The sequence below is a fragment of the Gastrolobium bilobum genome, unplaced genomic scaffold (genome assembly GCF_033153095.1).
Source record: "Gastrolobium bilobum isolate Gb01-03AN ecotype WA unplaced genomic scaffold, APGP_CSIRO_Gbil_v1 utg3533, whole genome shotgun sequence".
Lineage (NCBI taxonomy): Eukaryota > Viridiplantae > Streptophyta > Magnoliopsida > Fabales > Fabaceae > Gastrolobium > Gastrolobium bilobum.
The window spans coordinates 132,944-160,933 of NW_026898215.1; the positions used below are offsets into that span (position 1 = coordinate 132,944).

Here is a 27,990-nt window from a genome sequence, read left to right on the forward strand (position 1 = left end):
GCAATTTGAGAATCCAGTTTTTGTATGGTAGTTGAGTCGTTCCGACGATCGGATCACTTTTAGGAGCATGACTCATTGTTTTTCAAAAATGAGAAAAAATGAACTATAGTTCAAAATTCTAACTCCTACGCCTATATTCTTACACATAACACTCCCAACTGTCAAGAACTCAAGGCCCCTGTTACAAGAGCTATGTAAAATAACAAGAGACGAGAGGAACATTGAAATAAATCTGTATATTGAATTAATTAAAGAGAGTACAAAATATAAAGAAATACTAATGGGCTTAACCTGTATCTAACCTAAATCCTAATGAAATAAGGAAATAGATCTTTATAAATAATAAAGATATTCTAAAGATATTCTTTTAAACAGTAATAAAGATATCCTAAAGATATTCTTTCTAACAAGCTAATTAGAAATTTAGGGTGTGTTTGAAAGTTTGGAGGGGTAGGAAACAAAGGGGATCCAATAGGGAGGGAGGGAAAGGAAAGGAAGGAACAAATGAAGGGTATTACATTCCCCTTATTTGAGAGTTAAAAATATGATAAGGGAGAAAATAAAGAGTTAATGAGATATTTTTACAATTTTATCTTTTCTTAAAAAACTAATATAATTATTAAATTTTACAAATAAATTAAATTTAAAATTTCTAAAAAAGTATGTGTAATTTTCACATTTAAAAAATAACTCTCCCTCTAAAAAGTTATTTTCTCTCTCTAAAAAATTATTTTTCTCTCTCTAAAATTGTCTATTTCACATTATAACTAAATTAAAATTATTAGAAAAATTATAAATCACTTATTTCTTATTGTGATAGCCAGAGTGTTATACATTTGGCTAAAAACCAAATGCATTATAATGAACAGACCAAATATATTAATGTCAGGTTTCAAATTATTCAAAATATTATATCAATTGGATTTATTTGGCGTGAAAAGGCCTTATACCAATCGAATCCAAGGATTAGTCAATTGTTTTCTTTTTTTCTTTTATTTTTTTGAGTAAACTCGTGGTGTCCCCATCTCATAAGATGAGACTAATCCTTTCGTGGTTTAGAGTAAGAAGATTTTCACCACCGGTCCCAGAATGCTTCTAGTAGAAATCAAATTCATGACTTCATCAGCCACCAAAATTGTTTTTAAATCATTATTGAGCAAATCTTGATGAAAAAAATTAATTTTCACCACCGGCCCAAAGTGCTTTTCGTAGAAATCAAATCTGACTTTATCAGCCACCAGAATTGTTTTTAAATCATTACTGTACAAATCTTGATGAAAAAATTTAGTTGATTAAAAATATAAGAGAACCATATATTGTATGCACAGTTAAAACCTCCACTCATTAATATATTCAACATAACGTTCCTCGACTGTCTTCAAATTACATACTACTGCTCATGATGGACTCAAATCTTTGAGTTAACACCTAAATGGAAATGCCAAATCTAAGTAACCAAAAAAGAAGCGAAAGAAACAACAAAATTCTTCATATTTGTGAAAAACTGGTCTCAACTATTGTTGGAGGAGCTAATGTCATTGGTGCTGCACTTGCTGCAGCCTTTGCAGTTGATGATGCTGTCCTGAATGTTCTTGTTGCGGCTGAGCATGATCACGGCGCTGCCTCTGCGTCGTGATAACATTCTGATTAGAAGATTGAATCTGCCTACGTGTTCTCCATCTAATATATTCCATTAGGAGAGAACTCATGCTGATTGAAATCCCAAATCCAGTGAAAGATGAAAGAAGAACTGAGAGAATCGCACTAACATTAAGCTACAAGTAGAGAAATAGGTGTGTGTTAAGATATATTTATACTTTTGCTCTCACCCTCACTCAAATGACATTTACGTTGAATTGAGGTGAAGAAACATAAGAAGCACAACATCAAGCCAAGACAGAAACAAGATAATCTTACTATAGTATAAAATACATGAGCAAACAGGAAGATAATTGCGAACTGGAAGCAAGCATAAGCCCATATGTAACTCCTGCTCACTGCCATCAAAACACACAACATGAGGTTATAAAATTTATTAAACATATTAATCATTATTAGCTAACAAGTGCTTATGTTAACGAGAAATTAATAGGTCATATCATGTTTGTTGCAGCATAAGATTAGTACAACTCCAGAGAGTCTAATGAACAGGAAAATTACAGGGTACAGGTCTTGTTCTATTCACCTCCCATGGTAGAAGCAAAAGAACGAGGTCAAGAATAGATTTATCTAACAACTTTATCCTTTTTATATTGTTGCTGTACATAGTATAGAAGTCCCACATTGAGTGTGTCTCTTTGTATTCTTCAATTGGTTTGCTATATAATAGCACCAATGTTGTGTAGTTTAATATAACAAGGATTACAATGAATACCTCTTGTCTCTTGGTAATTAACATGGTATATAGAGCCTAACAAGAGGAATCCTAATCCGCGGTTTTTCGGTGGACCACTGTCCGCTGAGTAATATTTTTTTTTTTCCGGAAACCGTCACATCTGTCAGTTTTCGGCTTCCCTATTTTGTTTCCGACCTTGTCTGAGTACTGCCGCTGTCCAGAACCACCGTTGACCGCCGCCTCCGCCGTTGACCACCGTCTCCGGCGACTTTTCCGGCGATTTTTCCGGCGAAACTCCCATCGATCTGACCGCCACAACAAGGCGGTCCTATCTGTCCAACACCCATCTCCAACACCTCAGCCACACGCCCACACGCGCGGGAGGAAGCTTCTGCCGTCCGCTTCATTGCAGCGGCGCGTGCAGCTCCGGCTGGACCTCCGACCACCACGGTTCAACTCGTCTTCTCCTTGCGCACCTGGATCTGTCCTCACTTTGTTGTTCTGACTTCGTTTCGGCTTCCGACAGTGTCTCTTTCTCTTGCTGGTCCCTATTCACGCGTGTTTCTTTGCTTTTGGTTGCTGTTCGCTTTTGTTTCAGGTGATCTATGGCTGATTTGTCACCCCACGATGTCTCCAAGGGTTTTGCACGTGGACGCAAACCCTCTACGAGACGCTTTCTCTGCACTCATTGCAAAAAGCCGGGCCATACTATTGATCGTTGCTGGGATCTTCACGGTCGCCCTCCTCGCTCCGCTCATTTTGCTCAGACTATTGTTCCTGCCTCGGACTCTGCCTTGATTGCTGGATCACAGCCACCTCCTGGTACCACTGCCTCTAGTGCACACACGGGTTATTCCTTTGCTGGTGTTTCTCACTCGCCCTCTCTTGGTCCATGGATTCTCGATTCTGGTGCATCTGACCATATTTCTGGTAATAAGTCTTTATTTACCTCTCTCTGTACGTCTGGTCCCTTGCCTAGTATCACCATATTTCCTTCTATTCCCATTGAGAATGTGCTTTATGTTCCTCATTCTCCTTTCAACCTTATTTCCATTAGTTGCTTGACTCAATCCCTTGACTGTATTATTTCTTTCACTAAAGAGTCTGTCATTTTGCAGGATCGGAGCTCGAAGAGGACACTTGGCGTCGGAACTGAGTCCAATGGCCTTTATCAGCTTTCAACTTCTATTCCAGTGTGCTCTGTTGTGGATTCTCCGCTTACTATCCACGCTCAGTTGGGTCATCCAAATCTTGCTAAGCTCCAGCAGATGGTCCCACGTTTCTCAAATTTATCTAGTTTGTCTTGTGAGTCGTGTCAGTTAGGGAAGCACACTCGTAGTTCGTTTCCCGATCGTGTCAGTCGTCGGTCTTCGTCTCCTTTTGCTTTAGTTCATTCCGATATTTGGGGTCCTAGTCGTACCGTTTCCACTATGGGGTACAGATATTTTGTAACCTTCATTGATGATTATTCTCGATGTACTTGGTTATTTTTAATGAAAAATCGGTCTGAATTGTTTTCTATTTTTAACAAGTTCTTTAATGAAATCCTTACTCAATTTGGTGTTTCGATTCGCATTTTTCGAAGTGATAATGTTCGTGAATATTTGTCTCATCAGTTTCAAACCTTCTTTGCATCTCACGGCATTCTTCACCAGACATCATGTTCACACACCCCTCAACAGAATGGGGTTGCTGAACGCAAGAACCGTCACCTAATTGAGACTACTCGGACACTTTTGTTACATGGTCATATCCCATTCCAGTATTGGGGCGATGCTGTCCTCACAGCTTGTTATCTCATTAATCGGATGCCTTCCTCCGTACTTCATAATCAGGTACCACATTCTGTGTTGTTTCCCCATCAACCTTTGTACCCACTCACTCCTCACATCTTTGGTTCTACTTGTTTTGTCCACAATCTCAATCCTGGTCTTGACAAGTTATCTGCTAAGTCACATAAATGTATTTTCCTGGGTTACCCTCGCTCACAAAAGGGTTATCGTTGTTATTCTCCTAGTCTTCGTCGTTACTTTGTCTCGGCGGATGTTACATTCTTTGAGTCTATTCCATTCTTTGACTCCTCCTCCCATCCCAGTGATTCTGTTGCTACTCAGCTACCTTTACCACCTGTTTCAGTTCACTGTATACCTTCACCATCTCCTTCTTTAGATGTCCCCGTCCTTGTTCCCGCCCCTGTTCCCCCCCTCCAGGTTTATCATCGTCGGCAACGTCCCCCTGTTCCCCAGGACCCTGCCCCTATTGTTACTGAGGCTCCTGTGGACTCACTTTCATCATCATCTCCTCCGGCAGTTCCGATCCTTCCGTCTGACATTGATGTGCTCATTGCACTCCGGAAAGGTACTCGTGATTCTCGTCCCCCTCCCCGGTATTTAATAAATTTGAGTTATCATCGTCTTTCACCATCCCATTTTTCTTGCCTCTCTTCTCTTTCTTCTGTATCTGTTCCTAAGACTACAGGTGAGGCGTTATCACATTCTGGTTGGCGACAGGCCATGATTGATGAGATGAGTGCACTTCAGAGTAGTGGTACCTGGGATCTGGTTCCCCTTCCCTCTGGGAAGTCTGTTGTTGGCTGTCGATGGATATACACGGTTAAAGTTGGTCCGGATGGTCAGGTGGACCGTCTTAAGGCCTGCTTGGTGGCTAAAGATTATACTCAGATATTTGGCCTTGACTAAGGTGACACATTTTCTCCCGTGGCGAAAATGACTTCTATTTGCCTCTTTAGTACTATGGCAGTCATTCATCACTGGCCTATGTATCAGCTGGACATAAAGAATGTTTTCCTCCATGGTGATCTGCGGGAAGAGGTTTATATGGAGCAACCTCCTGGGTTTGTTGCTCAGGGGGAGTCTAACCTAGTTTGTCGTCTCCGAAGATCCTTGTATGGTCTAAAGCAGTCTCCCCGGGCTTGGTTTGGAAGGTTTAGCACTGTTGTACAGCAGTTTGGCATGACTCGAAGTGAGGCTGATCACTCAGTCTTTTACAGACACTCTGATTCAGGTTCTATTTATTTGGTAGTATATGTTGATGATATCGTCATTACAGGTAATGATACTCATGGCATAACTCAGATAAAACAACATTTGTGCCATCATTTTCAAACAAAGGACCTTGGAAGACTCCGATATTTCTTAGGGATAGAAGTGGCCCAATCTAAAGATGGCATTGTACTATCACAGAGAAAATATGCTATGGATATTCTTGAGGAAACAGCATTGTTAAATGCTAAGCCCGTTGATACTCCTATGGATCCAAATGTCAAGCTTTTACCAAATCAGGGGGAGCTATTTTCTGATCCAGAAAGGTATAGAAGATTGGTTGGGAAACTGAACTATCTCACAGTTACTCGACCAGACATTTCCTTTGCAGTCAGTGTAGTAAGTCAGTTCTTGAATTCTCCCTGTGAAGATCACTGGAATGCAGTAATCCGTATCCTCAAGTACATCAAGACTGCTCCTGGCAAAGGTATTCTCTATGAAAACAAAGGTCATACCAGAGTTGTAGGATACTCAGATGTTGATTGGACAGGTTCTCCTATTGATAGAAGATCCACTTCTGGGTATTGTGTATTCATTGGAGATAACTTGATTTCCTGGAGAAGTAAGAAGCAAAGTGTAGTTGCTAGATCAAATGCTGAAGCAGAATATCGCTCCATGGCCACAGCTACCTATGAACTCATCTGGTTAAAACAGCTACTGAAGGAACTCAAGTTTGGAGACACTGGCCCGACATCTCTCATTTGTGATAATCAAGATGCTTTGCATATTGCTTCAAATCCAGTGTTTCATGAAAGGACTAAGCACATTGAGATAGATTGTCATTTCCTTAGGGAAAAGGTTCTCTTAGGAGATATAGTCACTCGTTTTGTCAACTCAAATGATCAATTAGCTGATGTATTTACTAAGTCTTTGAGAGGACCTAGGATAGACCAGATATGTAACAAGCTTGGTGCATACGATCTATATGCTCCAGCTTGAGGGGGAGTGTTGTTGTACATAGTATAGAAGTCCCACATTGAGTGTGTCTCTTTGTATTCTTCAATTGGTTGGCTATATAATAGCACCAATGTTGTGTAGTTTAATATAACAAGGATTACAATGAATACCTCTTGTCTCTTGGTAATTAACCTATACATTCCTAAATGAAACGAACAAATACAGAAAATTGAGTGTTCCAATAAAAAGTTTAAAAATAAAGATGAAAACTATAGCTGTTAGCAATTATGTTTCTTTGAATTAACCAAATTTAACTGCACCCACTTTTGCCAATATCCAAAAATCCAATCTGTGGATTCTTAGCCCAATATTTACTTAGACATGTCAGTCACCAGTACAGTATAAACAACCATGTATCATAAACTAATGACAAGTTTTGTTGGGAATGGTACGAAGGAGCCCAAAACCTTTGCAAAGGATTTATTCACCAATGGGCCAAATGAGAAATCACAGTAAGTGAGCTGACACCATATCTCAACCCAAAACCTTAAGGCTTTAGGTTTATGGGTCTTTTACACTTATATGGTCCTCAATTGGTCCAAGTCTAGCCTATGTGAGACTTATTTCACCACTACACTCACTCACACTTGATTATTTCCAACAAGTTTGAACAGCATCTAACCCTACCTGTGATTAATTGGTCCTTCATTGTAAAGTGAAACAAAGGTTTCTCCTTGCTTCCTACTCATCTTATTTCGTTGACATATCTAAATTTCAACAGTATCCAATCCTTTGAAGATACAGTTATGGTTTCATTTGTAATAAGACCCAAATACTATGATTCAATGCTTTTAGGGGCTTGTTTTGCTAAAGGAATTCGAGGGAAGGTTATTCTTGCAGTTTGAAGGTTGCTTCTTGTTTTTTTTTTTTTTTTTGGAATTTAAATAACTTTGGACCTTGCAGTGTTGTGTGTACAATTTCTTGCAGAGTAATTTACACCCTGCATCTTTCCAACGGTTTCTCCTACTTGACCATGCAACTTTCCAACCAGCTCTTTTGGTTGTGTGCATCATCACTGCCATTATGTTATCATTACAACAATACTCATTTTCCATATTGCCTCTCCTGCATCTCTTCAACAGTAGAGGTTAGTAATTGGCATAGTAGTAGAGATTCATCAACATATTTAGCACATGTAGAAATATTAGTTACTCGTATTTATGACTGTAATAATTACTTAGTTGTTAGTTAGTGTTGTAAATAATATTGATTTAGTTATTATTTAGTTTATTGTTGTATTGGGCCAAGCCCTTTGTTGTATTGGGCCAAGGCCTTTAGGTTAAAAGTAGGTCACATATTCTCTATAAATAGAGAATCCCTTGTACACATTATTTACAATTCTAAAATATATCAGAATACCCTTTTTCAAGTTGGTATCAGAGCTCTCGATCTTGAGGGCTCTGCTTCCGCGCCTACGAAACCCTTTTTTGTTTTCCATCTCTCGCTGCCATCAGCCGCCACCGGAAAAATTTTCCAGGGACCTCTTGGACCGAGAGATCACTGCTTCTCTTTGTTTTTCTCTCATCTTCCTCAATAACAAGACCCCAAACTGAACCGTTCCACGTCACCTCCAAACAGAAGCGTTTTTCACTAACCAAGAACACTGTTCATCGCGATTGACCTTCTTTTTGGCAGCCATTCAACTCCGATCAGCCCCAGATAGGTTCGCAACCCTTGGACGACCTTCGCCTGAAAAGCCCAGCCCGATCGGACGTCAGACGTGCCTCCACGCGCCGCTTCTTTCCCTGCGCGTGAATCTCACGCGCCGCCAGCTTCACCGGCGCGTGACAGCGCGTGACAGTTGCTATTGGCTGCGGACCGGTGCAGTCTTGACCGACTCTCCAAGCTCGTTCTGGATCTGTGCTCACCTCTTTGATCGGACCTCGTTTGGTAATTTTTCGTGATTTTTTGGCTTCTTGGTACTATTCCTTGAGTTGTTTTGCAGTATGGCCGCTTCCGACGGTGATTCAACTCTAAACTTATCTGAAAAAAATTCTACCTCATCTGTGGTGACCCCTCTTGGTCACAATGATCTTCCAAATCTACATTAGAGTTATCGATTTGACGGATCAAATTTTTTGTCATGGTCTCAGTTCATTCGTACTACCATCAAGAGTCGCAATAAGATTGCTCATCTTGATGGCCCTGCTCCTGCTGCCACGGATCCCGATTTTGCTGTTTGGGATAATGAGGATTCTCTTATCATGACTTGGTTGTGGAATTCGATGACTCCTGAAGTGGGTCGTCATTGTATGTTCTTGTCTTCTGCTATGGAGATTTGGGAAACTGTCCGCTCCACTTATTCCTTGAAACAGGATATGGCTGCGCGCTATGAATTGCGCAATAAAATATTCACTACAAAACAAGATTCTTTATCCGTGACTGAGTACTATGGCACCTTGAAGGAGTTATGGACTGAACTTGATCAATTTCAGAGTTTGAAGATGAAATGTACTGCAGATGCTACTGCTTTAGCCAAGGAGGTAGAAAATGAGCGTATTTTTTATTTTCTTGCTGGTTTGAATTCCGAGTATGATCCTATTCGGGTTCAAATACTTGGCAAAGAAACTTTTCCATCCCTTTCTGCTGTTTTCAATACTGTTCGGGGAGAGGAGAATCGTCGGGGTGTTATGATGAACCCTGATAAATCTGTCATGTTATCATCAAAAGATGGTGCTGCTTCTAAACCCACTGATGGGTCTGCTATGATTTCAACAAAAAAAGATGGTTCTACTTACAGGAGTTCCTTTCCAAAATATTCTGATGGAGCATCTTCTAGACCTAAGAAAGATGATCGCTGGTGTTCTTATTGTAAAAGAACAGGTCATATCAAGGATCTATGCTATCGCCTCCATGGAAAACAAACTGTCTTAGAAAAGATGGCAAGGATGCGTGGTCAAGCGCATTTTACTTCTTCTGATATAGCTCCTACACCTAATGAGACCCAACCTGCATTTCGTCCAGATGAGTTGGAACGACTTCGAACCATACTTGATTCTCTGAGTAAGCCATCTGGTACTAGTGATTTGGCTATGACTGGTATGAGCTCCAAAATTTCTTCTTTTCTTACTTCATGTATTGATTTTAAACATTCTTGGGTTGTTGATTCTGGTGCTACTGATCATATGGCTTGTTGTGCTGACCCCTTTGTTTCTTATAACCCTACCATTGGCACTCATACGATAGCCGTAGCTGATGGCTCCCATACATCAGTTGCGGGTTCTGGTAACATAAAATTACAGCCTTCCTTACATCTCAAAGATGCTCTTCATGTCCCTAAACTTTCTACTAATCTTCTTTCTATTCATAAAATTACAAAAGATTTAAATTGCACTGTAACCTTCTTTCCTACTCACTGTGTTTTTCAGGATCTCGCCACAGGGAAGACGATTGGGGGTGCTAAAGAGCAAGGTGGGCTGTATTATCTGGTGTCACAATCTCCTGCAACTCATGTTAAGGATCACATCTTACTGTCACATGGCCAGTCAACTGCTGATTCTCTGATTTGGCTTCATCATAAGCGCTTGGGACATCCTCCATTTAGTTTACTCAAGTCTTTATTTCCGTCTTTGTTTTTGTCTAAGTCTGTTGAGTCTTATCATTGTGATGTTTGTGAGTTTGCTAAGCATCATCGTGTGTCTTTCCCTTCTAGTATTACTAAAAGTGTTGAACCTTTTGATCTTATTCATTCTGATGTTTGGGGTCCTTCTAAGGTCCCTCATTCTTCTGGAAATAAATGGTTTGTTTCTTTTATTGATGATTGCACTCGTGTAACTTGGGTTTACTTAATGCATGAAAAGTCTGAGGTACCAAAACTGTTCTTTCAATTTTATAAAATGATTGAGACTCAATTTTGTAAAAAAATCAAAAGACTAAGGACAGATAATGGTACTGAATATGTCAATCACTCTTTTTCCCAATTTATACAAAATCAAGGTATGATTCATGAACTTACATGTGTAGACACCCCTCAACAAAATGGGGTTGCTGAAAGGAAAAATCGTCACCTTCTTGAAGTTGCTCGTGCCTTATTGTTTCAAACACATGTACCCAAATGCTATTGGGGAGATGCCATTCTTACTGCAGCATTCTTGATCAATCGTCTACCCACTCGGGTTCTCGATCATGTAAGTCCTATTCACTCCATGACTTCTTTTTTTTCTTCTATTCCAACTTTGCAAAGTCTTCCTCCTCGAGTGTTTGGGTGTGTTGTCTTTGTTCATATTCATAAACAGCATCGCAGTAAGTTGGATCCTAGGGCTCTTAAATGTGTCTTCCTTGGATATGCTCCTGATAAGAAGGGCTACAAGTGTTATCACCCTGGAAGTCGGAAATTTTTTGTTTCTATGGATGTTACATTTCAGGAATCTGAGTCCTTTTTCCAAGGTCCTCATCTTCAGGGGGAGAATGATTCACCAGAAGACTCATCACCTTCCTTCTTTGAAACTTCAGTGTCTACTCCTTCACCTGTGTCAGTGTCTCTTCCTCTTGTTCCTGTTCCTAATGTGTCTGTGACTGATCCTCCTATGACTGATACATCAAGTACACAAGAGATACGGAAGATTGTAACACCTGAATTGGTATATCAAAGAAGGAAACAGCCCACATTGCCTCAACAGCAACCTCAATCGTCTGAACCACTGGTAAGTCCTGAATCTCATATTTCTGATCATGATACTTCTGATGACTTACCCATTACTACTGCTTCTGATGATTTACCCATTGCTTTAAGAAAAGGAAAAAGATCTTGTTCCAAGAAATCTTGTTCTTCCTGTCCCTCTTGTACTCAATACCCTATCTCCCATTTTGTTTCCTCTGCTAATCTTTCTGTGCAGCACAAAAGCTTTGTTTCAGCACTAGATTCTACTTCAATCCCAAAATCAGTACATGAAGCTTTGAGAGATGGGAATTGGGCTCAAGCCATGCAAGAGGAGATGAATGCGTTGGAGAAAAATAAAACATGGGAGGTTATTGATAGACCCAACGGAAAGAAAGCAGTAGGGTGCAGATGGGTTTATACCCTAAAATATAATTCTGATGGCACTCTTGAGAGATACAAGGCTCGATTAGTCGCCAAAGGTTACACTCAAACCTATGGCATTGATTATGAAGAAACCTTTGCTCCAGTTGCAAAAATGAATACAGTGAGAATCTTGTTGTCCCTTGCTGCCCATTACAATTGGGATATAAATCAATTTGATGTGAAAAATGCTTTCCTCAATGGTGAGTTAGAAGAAGAAGTCTACATGGAAATCCCGCGTGGTTTTGATTCTGTGAAGGGGGAAAATAAAGTTTGTCGATTAAAAAAAGCCTTGTATGGATTGAAGCAGTCACCTCGTGCTTGGTTTGGGAGGTTTACTAAGGTTATGATGACCTTAGGATATAGACAGAGTCAAGGAGATCACACTCTTTTCTTTAAGCACTCCCAAAACGGGAAGCTTACTGTGCTCCTTGTATATGTTGATGATATTATTATCACAGGTAATGATTTTGTGGAGAGACAGATTCTGCAGACACGACTTGCCTCTGAGTTCGAAGTCAAAGACCTTGGGAAACTGAGATATTTCCTAGGGATAGAAGTAGCTCATTCAAGCAAAGGAATTTTTATCAGCCAAAGGAAATATGTTCTTGATCTTCTCAAAGAAGCAGGAAAGCTCGGGTGTAAACCCTCTAATACTCCTATTGAGCAGAATCACAAGATGGGCTATGAAGAAGAGAGTCCTCCAGTTGATAAAGGACAATATCAACGGCTAGTTGGGAAATTGATATATCTGGCCCATACTAGACCAGACCTAGCTTATGTTGTTAGTGTTGTCAGTCAGTTTATGCACAATCCAAAGGAAAAACACATGCAGGCTGTAGAGAGAATTCTTCAGTATCTTAAAGGTACTCCTGGTAAAGGATTGTTATTCCGACGTGATGGCAATCTATCTTTAGAAGTCTACACAGATGCTGATTACGCTGGATCCATGACTGACCGTCGTTCTACCACTGGTTATTGCATGTTTCTTTGCGGTAACTTGGTGACATGGAGAAGTAAGAAACAAGATGTGGTTGCCAGATCAAGTGCAGAAGCTGAATTTCGAGCTATGGCTCAAGGCATTTGTGAGTTACTGTGGCTGAAAATTGTACTTGATGATCTCAAAATAAAATGTGAGGGACCTATGAAGCTGCTATGTGATAATAAGTCCGCTATTTGTATAGCTCATAATCCAGTTCAACATGATCGGACTAAACATATTGAGGTCGACCGCCATTTCATCAAAGAGAAACTTGATAGCGGGTTGATTACCACTCCATACATTCCCACTGGGCGTCAATTAGCTGATCTATTAACAAAGGGGCTTCCTTCAGACAGATTTCAAGAACTTACTAGCAAGCTAAGAATGATAAATATCTATTCCTCAGCTTGAGGGGGAGTGTTGTAAATAATATTGATTTAGTTATTATTTAGTTTATTGTTGTATTGGGCCAAGCCCTTTGTTGTATTGGGCCAAGGCCTTTAGGTTAAAAGTAGGTCACATATTCTCTATAAATAGAGAATCCCTTGTACACATTATTTACAATTCTAAAATATATCAGAATACCCTTTTTCAAGTGTTAGCATTACAAGTAGTCCTTGATTAGCTCTCTTTCTTAATATACTCATAGTATAAACAAGATGGAATGTGTAAGCTAGACACAATTTCTCTCAAGCACTCTATTTCAACAATTTTCATACTTCATCGACAAAAAACTAACCAGCCTAAAAAAGAAATAAAAAAGAGAAAATTAAGCGAACTAAAATTACTTTGATATGCTAAGAAAAACAGAAGGAAGCATGTTTACCCATTGTTGACGCAATCATAGATGAAAGGAGACCTAAAACACATGAGAAAGGTAATGAAATGGCAAGAGCGCGAAGGCCCAAATCTGAAACCTGGAACACTAGAAATCGTTTAGTCAAACATACTTCCATTTTGTACAAAACATTTTAGAAGAAATCAAAGGGGAAAAAAATAATAATAATAATACAAAATGGGAGACGTATAAAACATTATCCCGCACTTTCCATATATACAACATTAATAAAGATGGCCTTCTAGTAAGTATTAAATAGTCAAAGAAACAGTACCTCTTTTATTTTTAGAATACATTCACTCATGAGCAAAAATGTGTGGCATGGCATAATTCATTAAGGAGTGATTTGACTAATATAGTGACATCATAGATAAATTGCAAATTGAAAAAAAAGTCACCTCCCAAAAATTGGCTCCTAAAATTTAGAAAGCACCTAATTTTTAAAACAGTATTTGCAATGTTTTACTAAATCTGAGAGGTCCACACCAATGCAATATGTTTTACAAAATCTGATAGTTACTTTCAGAAATCTTTCAAGTCACATTCATGCCCTCTGTCCCTCTCACTACTAGTGTTCTGTCCTGTGTTTCTTTTTCTTCTTTTTTTCTTTTATACGCAATGCATCTATTTGTTTATTTCATCCTGATTTCCATATTTTGTACTCAGCAGCAACAAACAGCAGTTGAGAACTTACCTACGAAATTTACTCCACCAACTCTTTCTTTATGCCCAATCCAGTTTGTAGCGATCTGAATCTTCATACTGCTCTAAACAGTGTCTATTCTTATTCATAGGTCATCACACTCATCACTATAGATATTCTTAGTTACGGTCTTCTCTATAGATATTCATTGCTCTTGCCAATATTGTTCTCTTCACTTACTCATTTCTCCTGGTTTCTTGCATGGTGATTGTCGAGGAAATTACATGGAGCAAACTTGAAAAAAAGTATTCTAATATTATTGAATTGTGTATTAATCTGATACAAAGAGGTCTCTATTTATAGAGACTAAAAAACCTAATTCTTGACCTAATGGGCTTGGCCCAATACAACAAATACTAATAATAATAAAAGACCTAATATTTACAACACTCCCCCTTAAGCTGAGGAATAGATATTTATCATTCTCAGCTTGCTAGTAAGTTCTTGAAATCTGTCTGAAGGAAGTCCCTTTGTCAATAGATCAGCTAATTGACGCCCAGTGGGAATGTATGGAGTGGTAATGAACCCGCTATCAAGTTTCTCTTTGATGAAATGGCGGTCGACCTCAATATGTTTAGTTCGATCATGTTGAACCGGATTATGAGCTATAGAAATAGCGGACTTATTGTCACAGAGCAGCTTCATAGGTCCCTCACAATTTATTTTGAGATCATCAAGTATAATTTTCAGCCACACTAACTCACAAATGCCTTGAGCCATAGTTCGAAATTCAGCTTCTGCACTTGACCTGGCAACCACATCTTGTTTCTTACTTCTCCATGTCACTAAGTTACCGCAAAGAAACATGCAATAACCAGTGGTAGATCGACGGTCAGTCACGGATCCAGCATAATCAGCATCAGTGTAGACTTCTAAAGAGAGATTGACATCACGTCGGAATAACAATCCTTTACCAGGAGTACCTTTAAGATACTGAAGAATTCACTCTACTACTTGCATGTGTTTCTCCTTTGGGTCGTGCATAAACTAACTGACAACACTAACAGCATAAGCTAGGTCTAGTCTAGTATGAGCCAGATATATCAATTTCCCAACTAGCCGTTGATATTGTCCTTTATCAATTGGAGGACTCTCCTCTTCATAGCCTATCTTATGATTCTGCTCAATAGGAGTATTAGAGGGTTTACACCCGAGCTTTCCTGCTTCTTTGAGAAGATCAAGAACATATTTTCTCTGGCTGATAAAAATTCCTTTCCTTGAATGAGCTACTTCTATCCCTAGGAAATATCTCAGTTTCCCAAGGTTTTTGACTTCAAACTCAGAGGCAAGCCGTGTTTGCAGAATCTGTTTCTCCACAAAATCATCGCCTGTGATAATAATATCATCAACATATACAAGGAGCACAGTAAGCTTCCCATTATGGGAATGCTTGAAGAAAAGAGTGTGATCTCCTTGACTCTGTCTGTATCCTAAGGTCATCATAACCTTAGTAAACCTTCCAAACCAGGCACGAGGTGACTGCTTCAATCCATACAAGGCCTTTTTTAATCTACAAACTTTATTTTCTCCTTTCACAGAATCAAAACCAGGCGGGATTTCCATGTAGACTTCTTCTTCTAACTCACCATTGAGGAAAGCATTTTTCACATCAAATTGATTTATATCCCAATCGTAATGGGCAGCAAGGGACAACAAGACTCTCACCGTATTCATCTTTGCAACTGGAGCAAATGTTTCTTCATAATCAATGCCATAGGTTTGAGTGTAACCTTTGGCAACTAATCGAGCTTTGTATCTCTAAAGAGTTCCATCAGAATTATATTTCAGGGCATAAACCCATATGCACCCTACTGGTTTCTTTCCATTAGGTCTATCAATAACCTCCCATGTTTTAATTTTCTCCAACGCATTCATCTCCTCTTGCATGGCTTGAGCCCAATTCTCATCTTTCAAGGCTTCATGTACTGATTTTGGGATTGCAATAGAGTCTAGTGCTGAAACAAAGCTTTTGTGCTGCACAGAAAGATTAGCAGAGGAAACAAAATGGGAGGTAGGGTATTGAGTACAAGAGGGACAGGAGGAACAAGATTTCTTAGGACAAGATCTTTTTCCTTTTCTAAGAGCAATAGGTAAATCATCAGAATCAGTAGTAATGGGTAAGTCATCAGAAGTATTAACATCAAGATCAGAAATATGAGATTCAGGACTTACCAGTGGTTCAGACGATTGAGGTTGCTGCTGAGGCAATGTGGGTTGTTTCCTTCTTTGATATACAAACTCAGGTGTCATAATCTTCCGTATCTCTGGTGAACTTGATGTATCAGTCACAGGAGGATCACTCACAGGAGGATCAGACACAGAAGGAACAGGAACAATAGGGACAAGAGGAGGATACACTGACACAGGTAAAGGAGTAGACACTGAAGACTCAAAGAAGGGAGGTGATGAGCTTTCTGGTGAAGGATTCTCCCCCTGAAGATGAGGACCTTGGAAAAAGGACTTAGATTCTTGAAATGTAACATCCATATAAACAAAAAATTTCCTACTACCAGGGTGATAGCACTTGTAGCCCTTCTTATTGGAAACATAACCAAGAAAAACAAATTTAATAGCCCTAGGGTCCAACTTACTGCGATGATGTTTATGAACATGAACAAAAGCAACACACCCAAACACTCGTGGAGGAAGACTCATAGTTGGAATAGAAGGAAAAAAAGAAGTTATAGAGTGAATAGGACTTACATGGTCAAGTACCCGAGTGGGTAAACGGTTGATCAAGAATGCTGCAGTAAGAATAGCATCTCCCCAATAGTATTTGGGTACATGTGTCTGAAACATTAATGCACGAGCCACTTCAAGAAGGTGACGATTTTTTCTTTCAGCAACCCCATTCTATTGAGGGGTGTCAACACAAGTAAGTTCATGAATCATACTGTTATTTCGTATAAATTGGGAAAAACTGTGATTAACATATTCAGTACCATTATCTGTTCTTAGTCTCTTGATTTTTTTACCAAATTGGGTCTCAACCATTTTATAAAATTGAAAGAACAAATGTGGTACCTCAGACTTTTCATGCATTAAGTAAACCCAACTTACACGAGTGCAATCATCAATAAAAGAAACAAACCATCTATTTCCAGAAGCATGAGGGACTTTAGAAGGACCTCAAACATCAGAATGAATAAGATCAAAAGGTTAAACACTCTTAGTACTACTAGAAGGAAAAGACACACGATGATGCTTAGCAAACTCACAAACATCACAATGAAAAGACTCAACAGACTTAGACAAAAACAATGATAGAAATAAAGACTTGAGTAAACTAAAAGGAGGATGTCCCAAACGCTTATGATGAAGCCAAATCAAAGAATCAGCAGTTGATTGACCATGAGTCACGAAGATGTGATCTGTTACTTTATTTGCGGGAGATTGTGACACAAGATAGTACAGCCCACCTTGCTCTTTAGCACTACCAATCGGCTTCCCCGTGGCGAGATCCTGAAAAACACAATGGGTAGGGAAGAAGGTTACAGTACAATTCAAATCTTTTATAATTTTATGAATAGAAAGAAGATTCGTGGAGAGTTTAGGAACATGAAGAGCATCTTTAAGATGTAAGGACTGCTGTAAGTTTATGTCACCAGAACCCGCAACTAATGTATGTGAGCCATCGGCTATGGCTATTGTATGAGTTCCAATGGTAGGATGATAAGAAGTAAAGGAGTCAGCACAACAAGCCATATGATCAGTAGCACCAGAATCAACAACCCAAGAATGCTTAAAATCATTACATGAAGAAATGAAAGAATGAGATTTGGAGCTCATACCAATCATAGCCAAAGCACTAGTATCAGATGGCTTACTCAGATAATCAAGGATGGTTCGGAGCCATTCCAATTCATCTGGACGAAATGCAGGTTGGTCTCATTAGGTGCAGGAGTTATTTCAGAGGAAGGAAGATGCGCTTGACCACGCATCCTTGCCATCTTTTCTAAGACAGTTTGCTTTCCATGGAGGCGAAAGCATAAATCCTTGATATGACCTGTTCTTTTACAATAAGAACACCATCGATCATATCTCTTAGGTCTAGAAGATGCACCATCATAAAACTTTGTAAAGGAACTCCTTTGAGAAGAGGCCATACTGCACAAAAAATGGTCAAAGAAAAGCTCCAAGAAGCCAAAAAATACGGAAAAAATACCAAACGATGTCCGATCTGAGAAAACAACACAGAACCAGAAAGAAGACAAGAAGACGAGAAGAACTGCACTGGTCCGCCGCCGAGAACCGTCGCTACGCGTCGGTGGAGTGGTCTGCGAGTGGGCTTCACGCGCCGATGAAGGAGAGGCGCGTGTGGGAGCGTGCAGTGGTCTTCCGAGCTGAGATTTATGGGGCGGCGTCGTCCAGCGAGCGCGGTTCTATCTGGGGCTGGTCGGAGTTGAAAAAGCCGTCGGGAAAAGGTCCAAACGCGATGAAACAGATTCTGTCTTTTTTGAAAAAACGCGATGAACAGTAACAGAGGTGATGAACAGTAACAGCGATCTGATTTTTAACGTGACTGAAGGTGTTTGATGAGGAAAAACAGAGGTCTTCTCAGTCCAAGAGGTCCCCGGAAAAAAAATTCCGGTGGCGGCTGATGGCAGCGAGAGACGAAAAGAATAAAAGGTTTTTTTCTAAAGACAATAGGTGCGGAAGCAAAGCCCTCAGGATCGAGAGCTCTGATACCAACTTGAAAAAAGGTTTCTAATATTATTGAATTGTGTATTAATCTGATACAAAGAGGTCTCTATTTATAGAGACTAAAAAACCTAATTCTTGAACTAATGGGCTTGGCCCAATACAACAAATACTAATAATAATAAAAGACCTAATATTTACAACAAGCAATCTGTGATGTTTGGTGTTAATCAGGATCGGTTTGTAGTTTGAGAGAATATTTATACAACTGGAAAAACAGTTTCCTAATGCATAGTTTAGTTGCTTTGGTGGAGTTGTGACAGGTTTTGGTCTTCACAGATGTGGGATATCATTCAAAATATAATAGCCACACTCATCTTACAAATGCTTCAGGCCAAATAATTATTAAAATATACTTTGGGCGCTAAGTTTCCAAGTTACTTGAGAATTTGGCTCCCCAGCAGAAAATGTTAAACTTGTAGAGTGCGACAGATATACATGGGTCCAATTCCAAACCAATTAATAATGGAATAGATCCTAAAATTAAGGGTGGCAACAAATTGAGAATTGTCTAGTTTTGGGTAAGTACCATGTCTAAAATAATTGTAACCACTCCTCGAAATATTACATGTTCAAGACAAATTATAGCTAAGCCAGTGGTTCAGAAGGTCCATGTAATTGACTACAAATTTCAGCTTCATCCTTGTAATTTGTGTGTAGGTGACATGGCTTGAGGCAGGGAGTGGGATGGAAGACAGCGGCACGGCTTAGGTATGTGGATGGCCAGAATGTTGTCTCTGTAAGGAACCAATTCAACGCAAAAGCTTAGTGAGGCTACATTAATGGTTTTTATATATCTCTAACACACCCCCTCACACAAGAGAGCTCATTGGACTTGAAAGATGGATAATGCATCAGGCCCAGCCTACAAGAGAGCTCATTTCCGAGACACCAAGGCTCTGATACTATGTAAAGAACCAATACGTTTCAAATCTAGGGGTTATGGGACCCAGCCGGAAAATTGACAGTAAGCAAATGCTTGCCAGAATGAGGCAGGCAGGGCGGGCTTGCCGTCATTGAGGCACGGTGAGGAGGAAAAAGGTTGTTGGGTAGGGGGAACAGCATGTGTGCGAGATTTGCCACTATGTAGTGGGCACAGTGGATCTAGGGTATAAAACCATTATGTATGTAGATCTAACAACTTAAGCTCTGAGGATAGTCGGTTCATGTCTCTATCCTTATATTAAAAGGTTGAATTTCAGCATAACTTAAGTGTGCCTATGCATTGTGCACGGCTTTAAGCCCAAAAGACTCTTGCATGTGGGGGCATGCTAGATATATACTATAAAACTATTTATGTATCTTCACCTAACAATTTAAACTTTTGAGATAGTTAGTTCATGACTCCTAGTACCAACTTGAATTTTAGAGAGGAAATCTGATTAGGTGAATTTGTGTGTCCGTCCACACAGTCTATATTATATTAGCGTGGGTATTATGTACAATGATTTAGTCCGTGATATGCATAATCTCAACTGGTACTATATACATGATATCTCACAGTAAGCATATTGTAACACATTACATATTTAGTCAAGATATTTTAAAATTTTCAATTGTCAATTTAATCTTATAATTTCAAACCAGCTCCAATATAGTACCTGACCACTACAGTTTGTTTCATTTGTAGTCTATAAGTATAATGATATAACATTTTTGGTCAGAATGTTTCCAAGATCAGTAGCATACCAGTAGTTCCTCTAGAAAACAAAAGTATGCAAGCACGCTGACCAAGACAAGTACTGGTACATCCTCCCATATCCTGTACAGAAGTGCATTATAATTAGAAAGCCAGCAATTGCCTAGTACGTTGTCACTAGTTTGTAGACCTAATATTGTCTCCTAATAATTGTGCGACTTTGTTAAAATTCAGAAATAAGCACATTTATTATTACACAATCCACTCTCCATATTGGCTTTTCCTCCATATTTTGGAGCAATTTCATTGATTATCTACAGTAATTCACCAGTAATTAAATCTTCAAATTGCAGCCATTGAAACCTATTCGAAATGTCTTGTAATTAGTGTCTAGGTAAAGCCAATTACTGCTCTAATTGAGGAGCAATTTTGGAACGCAATTACTATTTTAATTATGACTTACTCACTAGTATAAATATATACTTTTGTGGTCGGGCTTAGACATGCAATTCAGCATTCTCTATAATTTCAAGTTTGTTGCACAGCCCAGCAGCCAATTATATACCAATGTCTGTTTGGCTTGTTCGGTAAATCTCGGGTTTTCCTCAACAGTTTGGAGCAGTTTCTTTTGATTAAGTACACAATAGTTCTTCAAGTACTGAATATATAAAGTTAACTTGCGGCTAATGAAACCTAACAACCCCAGATATGACTTATGCAATACTACAACCAGCCTTCCTATCAAAAGAAAAACCAGAATAATGAAATGGGCTGGTCTTTGTACTTATATGTTCTATTACTATATGATCTCAAAGTCTACCCTAGATCACAAGGCCTAGCAAATACGACAAGAAGAACTTTTCAGGTCTCTACTATATTAATTTGAGAGGGAATTGAACATAAAAATGACTAGCACATTGAGGTAATCAAACTTACCTATAATAAGCTATTTGTCTCTGCTGTGGTGCATTCATTGGCTGCCGAGCAACAGTTACAGGATTAGATATTTTCAATAGTGTCACAGGGAGGTTTCGGACATCCTCCTTGCAGACATCACAGGTCTTGTTTCCTTTGATAGTAAACCACTTTACTGCACAGTCTTGGTGAGCAAGTGCAAGCTCACCTTTACAACTGCACTCCATCCTAAGAGTATTCCCTCCTTCACCAAGCTCCACCAAACAAATCCTACAAACTGCTTCTTCCTCTGGAATATCCTCAGAAGCATCTTCAATGACTGGAAAGGAAACAGTGTGAGAAAACACTTACAAAGGAGAAGGAGTGGGACGAATTTAAGCATATGGTTAACAACATAACCAAGGACAATAAGATTAGTAAATTAAAATCAATATTAAAAAAAAAATACTATGTGAATTATTTCTGCAGATAAAAGTGGTTATCATTAATAAAGCCAATATAAAGACAACAAAATAATGTTAAAAGATAAAAAGAAAAAAAAAAAAAAAAGGATTTAATCGGTAAGATAATTGCGAATAACTATCTAACAGGTCAAGATCAAAACTTGTGCAATCAGAGGTAAACAGAGTGACCTCTATGGATAGCTCTCACTTCCACATGCAATTAGCAAAAGGAAATTTTTTCAATCATAACTCATGTTTAAATAGTTTAAAGAGATAAATCCTCATGGGGAATGTGCGTAAAATGGCTTTCAACTTCTTAAAAACTAAGAATGCAATTTGTTGTCATTTTTAATAAGAACAAATTTAGGAAAAGAGGAATCAACATTATGCAAGAAGAGCACGGTGAGGCAAACAGTTACAGTAACAGAGAACATAAAACAAAAGAAACAAAATAGGAAAATGGAATAAAGTAAATTCAAAGTTCATAAAAATGCCACTGCAAAAAATAGGGAAACTTGAAAACTACTTCATGTTAGTACTTCTAGTGTTGTAAGCTTGTCTAGGGATGATTGTAGAGCAACACGAGATGAAAGGAATGTTGAATAAATTCGTGTGTCAAAATAGCACAGCGGAGACTATATTATATATAAAACTACTGTATATATACAACCTGAAATACATGATGTGGGATTAAGTCCCTTATACTACTTCTACTATATACAACACTTCCCCTCAAGCTGCAGCGTATAAATCATGAGTACCAAACTTCTTACATATATACTCTATTCGAGGACCCCTCCAAGACTTAGTAAATACATCTGTTAATTGATCATTAGAGGGTACAAAACAGGTCATAATTTCACCAGAAAGGAACCTTTTTTCGAAAAAAAATGACAATTTATCTCGATATGCTTGGTTCTTTCATGAAACACTAAATTGGAAGAAATATGTAAAGCTGTTTGCTTATCACAAATGAGAGTTGCTGGTCCAGTGTCTCCAAACTTGAGCTCTCCAAGAAGTTGCTTTAGCCAACTGAGCTAGCAAGTAGTAGTGGCCATCAAGCGATACTCTTTTAGCACTTGATCTGGCAACTACATTCTGCTTTTTACTTTTCCAATAAACCAAGTTGCCTCCAATAAAGACACAATATCCAGTAGTAGATCTCTTATTAGTAGGACAACCTGCCAAATCAGCATCAGAGTACCCGACAATTTTAAGATGACCTTTATCTTTATATGCAAGGCCTTTTTCTGGAGATGCCTTGATATACTTAAGAATATGAATGACAGCATTTCAGTGTTCTTGACATGGATAATTAAGAAACTAACTTATTACACTAACTGCAAATGAAATGTCAAGCCGAGTGATTGTGAGGTAGTTCAATTTTCCAACCAATCTTCTATACATTTTAGGATCTGAAAAAGGCTCCCCCTGATTCAGAAGAAGCTTGACATTTGGATCCATAGGGGTATCAACAGACTTAGACTTCAACAAAACAGTCTCTTCAAGAATATCCAAAGCATATTTCCTCTGAATATCACAATTTAGGTTGGGCCACCTCGATTCCCAAGAAATATCGAAGTTTCCCAACATCCTTGGTCTAAAAATGATGACATAAATGTTGCTTCAATTGAGTAATCCCATGAGTATCACTACCTGTGATGACAATATCATTAACATACACCACCAAGTAGATAGACCACGAAGTTGAATGACGATAAAAGAAGGAATGATCAGCCTCACTCCAAGTCATACCAAATTGTTGAACAACAATGCTAAATCTGCCAAACCAAACTCGTGGAGATTGCTTGAGACCGTATAGAGACTTGCGGAGACGACAAACAAGACACGACTCCCCCTTGAGCAACAAACCCAGGAGGTTGCTCCATATAAACTTCCTCCACAAGATCACCATGAAGAAAAGCATTCTTAATATCAAGTTGATAAAGAGGCCAGTGCCGGATTGCAGCCATGGCAATGAAGTGGTGAACAAAATACATCTTCACCACAGGGGAAAAAGTGTCACCATAATCAAAGTGGCGCAGCGGAAGGATGGTGGGCACATAACCACAGGTCCAAGGATCAGAACCTGGCTCTGATACCATATTGAGCAACAACAGACGAAAGGAACATTGAATAAATCCGTGTGTCAAAATAGCATGGCGGAGACTATATTTTATATAAAACTATTGTGTATATACAACCTAAAATACATGATATAGGACTAAGTCCCTTATACTACTTCTACTATATACAACAATGATGATCCACCTACCCGATCTATATCTAGTTCATGTGCTAAATGTGACCATTGTCTAAGGAAGTGGATAGATTAAAGAACATGCTTAAAGAATGACATGTGGTAGAGATAATTTGGATGCCTTGCTAGGTAGACAAAGGAATGCATCTAATAGAAGTGGTATTGGCTTTGAAATGATATCATATCTGAAATTAAATCATGATGGCGGAAGACCCCCTTGTATATGACTATATCTCCATTAATATAATGCACATATTGTTATATAAAAGGCCATAATGCATACCAATGTCATATTAGAATATATGGTTTGGATGGAACAAACTTGCAATGGGCTCCAAAAGGAACTACTTATTCATCATCTACTAACCCCAAAGGACCCAGACAAGTTTGGCTACCAAAAGTTAAAACTTGAAAATTGTAGGTTATTTTAATGACTTGAGCTTAAATGAGAAACAAGGTGACAAAGGACCATTCAAAGCATGCCAATACAATATACAACAAGCTGATCAAGATAAGGCCGAGATATCAAATGCAAAGCAGTGGCTTACCCAAAGATTGGAGGTCATCCAAGGATCATCTAATGGATGCAATCATATGTAACATTTCAAAGGGAGCAAGTACAAGACATTCTTTAAGAAACGTGTGTAATCACTCAGCATTTGTATCTCATATTCAACCAAAATCCATTGATGATGCTATACTTTTAAAAATTTGTAACCCTTTTTTTGTTTTTAAAATCGAATTTAGAGAACATATCTGAGTTGTTTTTGTTTTGTGTTTTCACTTTTAACTTTCAAAAAAAAAAAAATAGAAAACACCTATTTCATTAACTATTCTATAAAACAATTTTAAGAACACAAAAACTAGAACACAAATCAAACAGACGCTTAGATTTTAGATAAGCATCCAGTCACAGTAGGACTATGACAATGAATTCTAAAACAATCTTTCAACTTGTGATTCATTCTTCATTCTAAAACAGACGCTTATGAAACTAGATATCATTCTAATCTGCTATTTCTCAAAGTTCTTATCCTCCTTTTCTATCAAAGGAAAAAACATTACTGTACTCGTGAACATATGTTAAACAAAACTTGAAGGAACAACTATCACCTCTCGCCACATTTGACAGATACAAGCATGGCACTGTCTTGAGAATCATGCTCATACTTTTGCTTCAAATGCATAGTATTGGAAGTTATGCCCAAACTCTGAATTTAATACAAAGTTTCATGGTGGATCTTGGTAACCATCCAAATAGCCTTGGACTATATTGTATTCAGGAAGGCATACGCATAACAGTAACAAATTATGCATTTAGGAAGGCATGATGATAGGAAGGTAAATTATTGATTTTCGAATAAAAATGGATAGATGCTATAAATTGTTTTACTGAAAGCTTGGCATTGAATCCATTGATTGATCCAACCCCACCAAGTGGTTTAAGACTTGTTTGTTGCAAGAAAAAAAAATGAGAGAAAAAATTGAGAAATTAACATTCTTCTACAGATAGAAGAAGTTGAGGAGAAAATAGCAGGACTAGTTAGAATTTAAAACCAGTAGAGAGGATTCAGGAATTTTTTAGTAAGCATGCAACCAGAACTGAGAAATTCAATTCCCTTACAAACTTTATTCTACTTAAAATAGCAAGTAATCCTAACTAAAATGGGAAAAGACAATCCAAAATTAGAAATCCTAAAATCAGAATTGAAACTCCTAAAAGACTAAACTACACATTAACATCAATATTAAACGTACCGCATTCAGTATTGCCAAGACTAACTCTAGAATTCCTGAAGCTTAATATCTGAGGCGAAATCCCAAAAATGGTTTTATATCTCTAACACACTCCCTTGTGCAAGAATATTTTGCACATGTAGAATACACAGTGAGTCTGAATGTTTTAATTTATCTTGAATTAAATTTTAATTTAATTATGATGAAGAAAAGAATGGTGGCAGCAAGAATCAAGTTCCAAACCACTTGAAAATAGAGGTTCTAATATTGAGTCAAGGACGAACGCAAACTCTCTTAAGCCTTTAGGTGAAAGCTCAAGAATGTTTTATATATCTATCAACTACCATCGTTTCTTTAATTTTGTAAGTCCAAATGCAATTGAATGAAGGGTTCTACATGTTCTAAATTGCTCAAGAAAAATTACAGACAACACTTTATAAATCATAACTCCTATATTTTCTTTCCTCAATAAAGTCTTTTAGACAATGCATTCACATTGCTAACTTTATTTACAGTTCAGTACCTGATATTAAAAAAATTGTTTTGCTTGCCAAAACAACAGACTGTTTCAGATTACCCATATATTTTATCAAGAAATTTTAAAGGGATACCTTGAAGAAAGTAAGATGAGTTCCATATATTATGAAGATTTACCAATATCTGACACTGAAGCATTGTGAGTTGAAATGCCATCAATAGTTGGTAGATGTGATTTTGCTGAAATTACACGAATCAGTCCCCTAGAATCTGTAGGCCTTAAATTAGTGGTTTTGACATTAACTGGAACTGAAAATGATCGAGTCATATGCTGATTTACTTCCGTTTTCTGTACGAAAAGAAAATATTCACAAATGTAGCATATTTTAAGAACCAAATAGGCAAACACCATTTTCATATGTAAGAAAATGTAGAAAAGTTATTACTATGATGAGTACAGGATAAAAAAGTATTTGTTTTGATCATGAAACAAGAATGAACAGCAGAAACATACACTTAAATCAGAATCACTCCCTAGATGTCTTCCATGTACATTCGCTGCACATGAAGTTGCAATTGGAGTAACTGGTAATGAATATGCTGCTTTTGTTGATGAAGGGAACAATATCTTATTAAGAGAAAGGGTCCTTGAAGTTGAAGGCTTATCTACAGGACCATCTGATGGTAAAGTATCAGTAACAATCAGAACTGTCCTTTCACAATCTTGGGAACAAGTTTTAGCCCTAAAGCTCCTCGCAGGAAGCAAATTTCTTATGGAGGACTTCACTTTGGCTGAATTTGGCCTTGGGGGCAGTCCTCTGGTGGAACCTGGACTTGACAATGTAGGACCATCTGTCTTAGTAAAAGAAGATAATGCACTTTCTAGTGACCTTGCTGGTATTTGCAGAGAGGAGAGGCTAGGTCGTTTAGACTGTGGAATCAAGGAGGTCTTTTCACCTTTTCCATTTCCTTCACATGTCTAAAAATCCATCAAAACTAGTTCATTAAAAAGTAACACAATAAAATTGAAGCAGATACAAAGGTGAAACCAAAAGTTATTAGTATGCATCCTTCATCTTATTATGTTTACTTTGGCATGTAGGGATCACATCAAGTTCAAGGTCATTAGCCAAGACAAAACTTGAAAGCTCAATCCACTTAAGAATTTCAGTTCCTAATACATTACCAATCCAATATGCTCACAGTAATAGCGAAGCCAGATTAAAAAAAAAAAAGGGGGAGAGAAAAAGTGTTTTTTCAAAGAGAGAGAAAACAAAAAGCAAAATTTCTGTTTACCCAAATGGTAAAAAATTGAAACTTATATTATCTTCGTCCCTATAGCTCAAACCAAATGAAACCCATTTGATCTGAAGAAAAATCATGCTACAGGCAAAAGGGTATTCAATTTTCAGCATTAAGATTTTCAACAAAGAATCAAAAGGGGTTTTGCAAAATCACCTGATGATGGAGAGAAGGATCTGACAACACTGAATCTGCATCACTTTGAAGTTCAGCGGCTACCTTGTCCATCAAAGACAAATTCCGGTAATTTTGATATCAGATTCAGAGGAAGGAAAAATGGTATTTGTAAAGTGATCAGCAACACTGAGCTCAAGTTAGGCAGCATTATTTAATATTTTAAAATCTTTGTGACCATTATTATCACCCGCCAACTTGTGACCTTTATTATATTTCCACTTCTTCCACCAATCTTTTGCCTTCAGCAAAAGTATTTGATTTATTCAATGGATGCCTCCTGCTCGACCGGTTAAAAGTGACTGTTTGAACTATAAAGTGGAAAGTTCACAATTTTGAAGTATTATTAGGAAGAATTTTTACTTTCACCACCCAGGCAAAGATTAGCCTTATCCAAGGTAATCAAAAAAGTAGTAAAATAATATTAGTATATCCTTTTATATAT

At 38.1% G+C, this 27,990-nt stretch overlaps 2 protein-coding genes across 2 annotated transcripts; one reads left to right on the forward strand and one right to left on the reverse strand.

Moving 5' to 3' along the window:
• Nucleotides 1-1,411: 1,411 nt before the first annotated feature.
• Nucleotides 1,412-27,728, reverse strand: LOC133313915 (uncharacterized). Its single transcript, XM_061515331.1, has 8 exons — nt 27,528-27,728; nt 26,584-27,048; nt 26,247-26,418; nt 21,174-21,471; nt 20,288-20,360; nt 13,183-13,273; nt 1,918-1,997; nt 1,412-1,775 (listed from the first exon to the last, which is right to left on the reverse strand). The coding sequence occupies exons 1-8, from the start codon at nt 27,597-27,599 to the stop codon at nt 1,536-1,538; spliced, it is 1,491 nt and encodes a 496-aa protein (XP_061371315.1). The 5' UTR covers nt 27,600-27,728; the 3' UTR covers nt 1,412-1,535.
• Nucleotides 6,721-12,977, forward strand: LOC133313900 (uncharacterized). Its single transcript, XM_061515313.1, has 6 exons — nt 6,721-6,806; nt 7,076-7,181; nt 8,448-9,122; nt 11,367-12,109; nt 12,368-12,708; nt 12,937-12,977. Exons 1-6 carry the CDS (start codon nt 6,721-6,723, stop codon nt 12,975-12,977), a joined length of 1,992 nt encoding a protein of 663 aa, XP_061371297.1.
• Nucleotides 27,729-27,990: the final 262 nt, after the last annotated feature.